This window comes from Hibiscus syriacus, unplaced genomic scaffold (assembly GCF_006381635.1).
Source record: "Hibiscus syriacus cultivar Baekdansim isolate YM2019G1 unplaced genomic scaffold, ASM638163v2 tig00110004_pilon, whole genome shotgun sequence".
NCBI lineage: Eukaryota > Viridiplantae > Streptophyta > Magnoliopsida > Malvales > Malvaceae > Hibiscus > Hibiscus syriacus.
The window spans coordinates 323,748-332,379 of NW_024062557.1; the positions used below are offsets into that span (position 1 = coordinate 323,748).

The 8,632-nt window shown below is 33.7% G+C and overlaps 1 protein-coding gene and 1 pseudogene across 1 annotated transcript; both read left to right on the top strand.

Annotated features, from left to right (window-relative positions):
- The first annotated feature begins 734 nt into the window (after positions 1–734).
- LOC120212172 lies at positions 735–2,604 on the top strand (annotated as a pseudogene).
- Positions 2,605–3,112: 508 nt separating this feature from the next.
- On the top strand, positions 3,113–4,706 carry LOC120212173. The gene is made up of 6 exons (XM_039210580.1): positions 3,113–3,228; positions 3,321–3,347; positions 3,496–3,668; positions 3,800–3,913; positions 4,004–4,044; positions 4,665–4,706. The coding sequence occupies exons 1-6, from the start codon at positions 3,113–3,115 to the stop codon at positions 4,704–4,706; spliced, it is 513 nt and encodes a 170-aa protein (XP_039066511.1).
- Positions 4,707–8,632: the final 3,926 nt, after the last annotated feature.

The window sequence follows — 8,632 nt, forward strand, 5'->3', positions numbered from 1 at the left end:
CATTCATACATAGATTCGTCATCGCCCTTGCTAAAGGATGTTATGTTAGTCCTTAGCTTAGTGTTCATCTTTGGCAGGTTATAGCGCAATAGAAAACTTTTGTAAAGATCGTCTCACAATTCCATCAGACCAGATGGAACACCACTCAACCAAGCCCTCTCTCGATCACACAAAGAGTATGGAAATAGCTTTAACTTCAGCACATCCTCATGCACTCCTTTTTGGCAGAAATAATCACAACCTCCAAAAAGTTATGAATGATGCATGCACTGCAAAATATACCTTTAATGACACACGAACGATAACACACGCTAATTTATGACTTGCAAAACATGTGTGTCATAAAAAATGTCATGTTTTTTAAAATCCGAACGATTTATGACTTACAATAATGTGTGTCATATTTAATAGTCATAATCCAAAAAATTTGTAAAAAAAACAGAGTACACTTTTAATTGTGTGTCATTTGTAAAAGTCGTCTTTTAATTTCCCCCCATTATTTTCATCCTTTTCCGCTTCTTCCCCTCATAATCAGTTCACGCCTAATGTTTTGTACTCCTTTCATTCTCTCCTTTTCTCTCCAATGCCAAAACCCTAACTTGCTTTCTTTATTTTCCTGAAAGCTTCTCTCTCTGTGTTTTTTGTTTTGTTTTCAGTAACATTCTTCAAATTATTTCCATTTCCTTTTTCTTTTACCTTCTTCTAGTTTGTGGTCAGGGGTTCAAGTTTTTAAGATGGATATCGAGCAAAAGCAAGTTGAGTTCATCGATCACTTCATTAAGCAAGCGTCGGCTCAGAAGGGGATGCCCCTTGTTTCCGTTATCGTCGAAGCGACGTCTAATCCTTCACTCTTCACCTTCTCCGAGATTCTTACCATGACCACCGTCACTGAGGTAAAGACCTATTCCGTTATCAGTTTCTTTTATTTTCTTTCCCCTACTTTCCTCAATCTGAGAAATAAAAACTGTCATCAGTTATTTTTGTTGCACATATCTTAATAACATTTATTCTTGTTTCTTTTTTTGTCAATATAGTCTGATGTTTTAGTTTTATCATTGCTTCACTTTCGGTTTGATGCTTTAGTTTACTTGTAATTTATAAGAAACCTATATACCTTTGCAGCTTGACGGAATTGAAAACTCGGTGTACCTGGAAGTGCTTCGGTTATTTGCCCATGGCACATGGAGCGATTACAAGAGTAAGCTGGAAAACTTGTGTTTTATTGTTTGTGACGTTTTCAATGCACTTGTTTCACTTGTACCCGTATTTTTTCTATTCGAGATAATTTGAAGATCATTAGTAGTAAGCATTTGTTACTACCGTGTAAATCTCTTCAAGATTACCAGTTTTACTCTTCTAAATGTTACCCTTCACTTAATTAATCCACTTGATTATTTTTGTCTTTGATTGTTGTTATAGTTATTATTCACATCATAATATGACCAACTCTGGCTGCTTAAACTATTTGATTAGGCAATAGCGGCAGCCTTCCTCAACTGGTCCTTGATCAAGTTCTCAAGTTAAAGCAACTCACTGTCCTTACACTTGCTGAGACGAACAAGGTATTGTAGTTGAGTTAAGAGGGAATTTGATCATCTAAATATGCTATAGTTGCCAGCCTCGATCCATTGTAGTGGTTATAGTTATTTTGATATTCATTGAACGTGCCACTTTGACTTCGTAACGTGAAGAAACCAAGTCTTTAGAATATATTGAAAAATTTTAATGCCCTTATGAATTGTTTTATTCCACTTTCTAACTGAAATGGATATACCCTTTGTCTGACAATGGCACTATAGGTTATAAATGTTGGTTGCATCAAGTTCATTTACCATTTAAATATCTTGACCATGTATTACAATATGATCAACTAATGCTGGAGTTAGATGTCACCAATATTCATGAACTTGAAGATTTTCTTATCAATGAGTGCATGTATGCGGTGGGTAGACTCCCGGATTAATTCTCTATTAATTTTTATCCTAGGATTTACTCCATTATGACATGCTTTAGCTACTGGAACGGCCTTGAAAGGCCCTGGGAACCAATGGATGATTTTTATGCAATATGTTGAATGTGAAAGAACTTTGCAGTTGTTTCTGCATTCATATTTGTTTTTTTGTGAAGGTTAACTTTTAGAGTGGCCCTGCATTGTTCACAGTTATTTCTACAGCTATTTGAACTTTCCTTTGGTGGTCAAACCCAATACCTTAGGTCTTACTCTGGCTCTGCTTTCACAAAGGTCTGAGAAAGAAGGGGAAGGCGGGGCACTTGCCTTCCCATTGGATGTTTTGTTGAATTTTAAGGGAAGTGGGTTCTACCAGAGGTGCAAATATACTGAAAGTGTGCCGATTTTTGTTCATTTTTTCCAACCTTTTTGTCAGGGTATAGTCAGAGGAAAGTTGGATCAGTTGCGAAGATGTTTTGAGGTATACTGTCATTTCCTCTCAAGAATTTTCCTTTAAATTTATTTTTCTTCACTGATTAAAATCTTTAATATTTGTTCTGGAAGATCCAATTTGTTGCTGGAGGGATTTGAGGCTGAGATAACTTGGGAGTATGATAGAAACACTGTCGAACTGGTCACATCTCTGGTTCAAATAGAGCATTTCATTAAGTCATTTGTCCATACTGCATTTATAGTTGCTACTGTGTGATTTTTTATTAAATTTTTCGATTTGTTCATTAGAGCTATTTAGTCCAAGTAGACCTGACAGAATACAAAGTTGAATTTGATAAAATTGCAAGATCCTTTAATTGGAGCAGAGTGTAGAGTGATGTTTCAAGAATGAGAAGTTGATGATAGGTTTTTAATGATTTTATTTCTTACTGTGGAACGTCTCCGAATAATTCTTCATGGAAACCGTATGTACTTAACATATTGATTGTTTTCTTTTAGTTTTCTTTTATTTATTATTTATATGGATTTAAAGACTAGTTCAGGTATCTTGATATGCTTTCCACCACTTTTGGGAATCCGTTATGGTTTACTAATGATGAGATGCTGGAATTGAGAGGAACAATCTTGTATAGAGAAATTGAATTGCGGGTAAATATAAGCATATAGTTTAACATTTCTCTTGAAGATGAAATGCATGTAATTTGACTACCAATGATGATGAAAGTTAGTGTAATTGTTTTATATAAAATGGATTTGATTTATGTGAACGAAGATAAAGTGAAGGGTTTGGCGAAGAAACTTCTTGCTCTTGATGGAGTTTCAGAAAGGTCGATATTAATTGCATCGAATAAAGTAGGAATCAAGTGTATTTATTTTCCTTTTTCCCAATTATGAATTGTTGTTAAGGCTTCTTTTGTAGTGAGGTCTGCTTTGAAGATTTCCTTTGGTAGGGACCTACTCAAAATGAACTCTTTCTTATTCTCTCTCAAAATGGGGTGGGTGGGGACAATGAAAGAGATTGACTATGATATAATGACATTCCTTGCACTTCGAACTTTGGTGGTTAATATACTGCGTGATTTCTGTAATGCTAGGGCGAATTCTATATTTTGGTCTCATGCTCTGAACCTTCCTCTTCCACATTCTTATGTATTTCCCCAAATTCAAGAAGATACCGAGATAACCTGTCCAGTTGAAAGAAGGTCTGAGGTGACCATCACTCATAGTGGACTAAGTGGAGAGTCTGTTAATGAAATTGATGGAAAAAGTGAGGTTACACTTTAGTTCTTACCACTTTTATGCCTGGATCTTTCCTCTTATTTTCTTTCACAGGTGAAAGTTTATTGTATTAACATGGGCTGAGGTTAAAGATTTTTATTTATTTTGGGTTTATATCAGGATTTGAGGGTCATGAGAATGATAACAAAGTCAATGGAGCAACTTCCGTATCGAAACAAAAAGAAACTGTCTGGGTGGAGGGTCTTCTCCCTGGCATTGACTTTTGCAACCATGGTATGTTAGTTTTTATTAGTCAGTGGCTCTCTAGTCAATTGGTTAGAGTATATTCTCATTGAATTTTTTGGTTGTTAATTTTATTTTTAGACTTGAAGGCAGTGGCAACATGGGAAGTTCTTATCCCAAAGGTAAGCATTAATGCATTATTATTTGTAATCAATAAGCTTAATTCTCAGTATTATTGGAAACGTTCTTTAATAAAATGTAAGTTCCACTGTCAATATGCCTTTTGTTCCTAATATTTTATGTGTTGTTAATTAGTTCCCTTTGTTTAGGGCTCTGCTTCTATGCTTTTAACTGATCTATGAATTTCTTGTTTTTGCATTTATGATATCCTTTGTGTATTCTATTTTTCAGGCATATAGCATCGCAAGCCTATTTCAAAGTTAAATTACTATTAATAGTCTATTCCCGAGGACATTTAACTTATATGTGACTTATGTGGTTACCAGCTGATCAGTATGTAATTTAGTAATCTAATTTGCTAAATCAGTGCGATTGAGTAATTCTTGTTTCCATACTTTATGCATTATTGTCCATCTTTCCCACCTTAGAGAGATTGTAATTGGAGTTCTATGTGCCAAGGTGGATATTTGAGTTGTACTATATTTCCCGTTTAGAAGTTGTGAATTAAGCATGCTGATAAACATAATTGAATTATTTTGATTCTTAGTTTTAACATAATTGAACTGCTTAGCGTTGTACTATTCTTGTTCCTTATCACTTCATTTTCAATTTTCTTTTGCAGATATACAATGAGCAAATAACAGATTTATTGGATCCAAATTAGAGAAACCTGCAGGTAGAATGGATTATTATTTAACTTTTCAGTTTCCAAATCAATGTTGTTTTGTAACTTTTCTATATATTGGTAATTGCTGATGAAACTTAGACTGTTTTTATTGGTTTTATGGCTTAATTGGGTAAATCCAGAGAAACATTGTGGATTTTGTGCTTTAATCCTTCTGATACACAAAAAAAACTAATTTTTGTCTTTTTGTTGGACTGTACATTGATGCTTAAGTTGTCTCGATCTAACCTAGATATCAAGATATATGCGTTATTTGTTAGAGATAGGATTTATCTAAATTCACTTAGACCAGGAAAGTTTAGTTCAATGCCCTCCTTTGTTTGATTGATTAAGGATGTTCAGAGTTCAGACCCACTATGTTACTCTTTATAATCATTAGAATATATAACTAATTTTGGTAAATGGATATTAATCACCTTTTCCTCTAAGAAAAATATAATTCTGTAGCAAGTTTGAATGAAAATCATCATTATAACCGAGAAGGATGGGTGAATTACCCATATGTAAATATATTTATCCCCTTAAATAACAGTGTAACTGTGAGAAATGAAAAGTAAAGCTTTTAAAGCTTAAGATACCTTTACCACAAATTTACTTGATTTTTCGTTCTTTTCATATTACTTAGTGATGAGTGATGACTTGATAACCATAAATGAAAATGTTTGCTCTTTACAAATGTTTGGACTAATTTATGTTCTCACCTAAAGATAGTTGATGCTTGATTAATATATGAAAAGTAATAATTCCTATATGTCATCAGCAGTTGGTTCAAATAAGGAGTGGAAACCAAAGGTGATCAGCTCTAATTTTGGGAAGGGTTCGGGAACAGCTGGTGCATCTGATGTTCCTACTAGTTCAGTTAAAGCCAATGCTCATTCACAACCAGTTTCAAGAGTTCTCAACTCTGGAGAAGCAACTTCAAAATTGAAGAAGAAGCTAGAGGAGTTGCATCTAAGATCTTATAATCTGTTAGTATCTTCTTTTGATAATATGAGAATATTCTTGGTTTTTTGTTTTCAAATAGCCATAGGTGATGGATATTATGTTTGTAACTTAATGTGAATATATTGTATGCAAATGGATTGTTTATATATAATATGATATATATATTTAGTATTATGAGGCATTAAATGTGATTTAGTTTGATTATTTGTCAATCTACAATATATATATAACAATAATTTACGAAATATAATCACGACACACAAATGTGTGTCATCTTTTTTAATGGCATGTGCTTGAATGACACGCAATGTAAGTCATACATGCATGTCATAAATTTATGACACACAAATGTGTATCATCTTAATTTATGACGGGGGCTTCAATGACGCTAAATGAACGTCATAAATGTGCGTCATAAATGTGTGTAAAAAATGCACGTCATAAATTTATGACGCATAGATGCGTGCCATCTTAAATTCATGTCGGTGGCTTCAACGACAGGCAAATGTGTGTCATATGCACGCATAGATGACGCGCAATGTGCGTCATTAAAGGGGTTTTTTCTACTAGTGATGGAATCTTCAATTGGCATGCCCCAAACTGTTCTATAGAATTCAACATGTTAAACATCACAGGTTTGAGCTCAAAATAGGCTGTTTAAATTTCAGATGCCACAATATCAGGATTCAAATCATCCAGCATAGGATTCAAATGATCACGAATAGCATAAGGTCTATTATCAAGCCTAGCATTATGGAATGCCTCGACATTCTGATTACCTTCTTCTTGACCAATGTCCTGGTTCCTAATTTGATACAAATTTTCTCAAACACATTGAGCACATCTCATTTTCCTAAAAAGTCTCTCAATCTCAGGTTCAATTGGTTCTAATGGCTTGTAAGAATGTCTTCTAGGCATACACCAAGTAAGCCTGAAAAATAAGAAAGTAAAATAGAAACTAAAATATAAAAAATAGCAAAATAAAATACTATTACATAACTAATTAACTTCTAGTCTCCAATCCCCGGTAACGGCGCCAAAAGAAAAGTATAGAAATGATATATACACTAATGATGCTTCGACAATGAAAATGTGAGAGTGAATGGAATGATGGTGATGGAATGTGATTGAATGAATAATGTCATGTCAAAAGAAAAGTTTATAATGATTAAAATGTCGAGAAAAAGTAAAATGGTAAAAATAGGAAATAAATGAATAACTTGACAATCCTCACACGGGAAACTACTTTAGAAATAAATAGTGATGAGACACTTAAGGAGCTGAAAACTTATCTCTCTAGCCGATTTAGTCTTTTAATGTTTTACTTGTTTGATAGAGTTTGTTAAAAGTGTTCTCATTATCTCTAGTCATAAGAACATAACAAAATAGAATGCCATTGTATCTTCTCTCAGTCTCAACTATGGCAGCTTACACTATTGATAACGCACTACTCCGTTTAGTCGTTGAAATCCTAGCTTAGTCACTCTCAAGTACTAAGGGATTAGGCTATAGTGATTAATTATATCCCATTGTTTATGCTAATCCTTCTTAAGTTTCTCTCGAAAACTTAAGAATTAGTGACTAGATTTCTCTCGAACATCTAGTCTACATCTAAGAAATGGACACTCTCATGCCTCCTACAATCTTAGAAGATGGAGAATTCAAAACAAAACAAATAAAAACAAAAGATAAACATTCATTAACAATTAAAATAAAGTTTGAAACATCCATCAAATAAAACCTACGAAATATAGCTTGGTTCATGGTAGGGTTTGAACAAACTATAGAGAATACTCAATCGTTCATTCGACCTTACAACCCAAAAAAGATTTCAAGCTTTAGCAATGGATAAAAGGTTGGAGAAGAAGACACAAGGTTTACATGGATGATGCTTCCTCAAACAACCATGTATAGTTATAGATCGAGCTCCTCTCGGATGCTTATGTCACTTCTTTGAGCTTCACTAATGGAGGAACACCAATAAAAACGGAGAAAAGAATAACGGTGGAGAGAATGGAGAATGTGATGATTTTCAAGCTTATGTAACCATCTCTTTCTCTCTATTGTGTAAAAAATATCTAAGGATATTCTTGGAATTTTGCACTCAAAATACCCATCATACCCCCAAATCATTTCTTGTGCATGAAACTTATCTCTATATGTGGTAGTAGACCCCATCAGACGATTACAGGTAGCAAACACGTGCCTTGATAACTGCCTTCTTGTGAAAATATCTTTTTGTCAATTTATGCGCCAGAAATGCAAAGGTATTGCAGTATGCTTCAGTAACATGTGATGCCACAGTATTCTTCTCAGCTCACCTTATTCTCCTTATTTTCTGCACATCACTAACCAACCACTCATTTCCCATCATATATCACGTTAACAAAGTAAAACAACACAACCACCACAAATCCAACTAAATGCAACTATATGCACCTAAAATGACCTATATGAACCCTTAGACAAACAATAACTTAAGTGGAAAAAGCCTTAAAACAGCCTTTTTACGAAGTTTAGTGCACTACTTGCGCACTTGGCGATACTATTAGCTTGGTTCTAAGTTTGTGGTTTTTACTGATAACGTTGCAAATAGTTATCTTCTCACCAAAAAAACTATAACCCCCTAGACCCAGCCTGGATGTTATGATCAAAGCTAGGCAATTACATATCGTATTAAAAAATTCTTTTCATATTTAAAACAACGTTAAATTTTCAATAGAATAATATAATATGAAATTGTACATAAGAAAGATTCATACGATAAACATATATATATATATATATATATCAGAAAACCATATAAAACATATACTGAACAAAATACCAGTAATAGAGATATATCAAGACAATAACAAAAACACGTGTCACCAAAGTATAACAAAAAGGCATATAGATATATACAGTGGTACAAAAATAAGAGTAATCGTTCCTCCTGATGTCAAGTCTTCTAGTATACA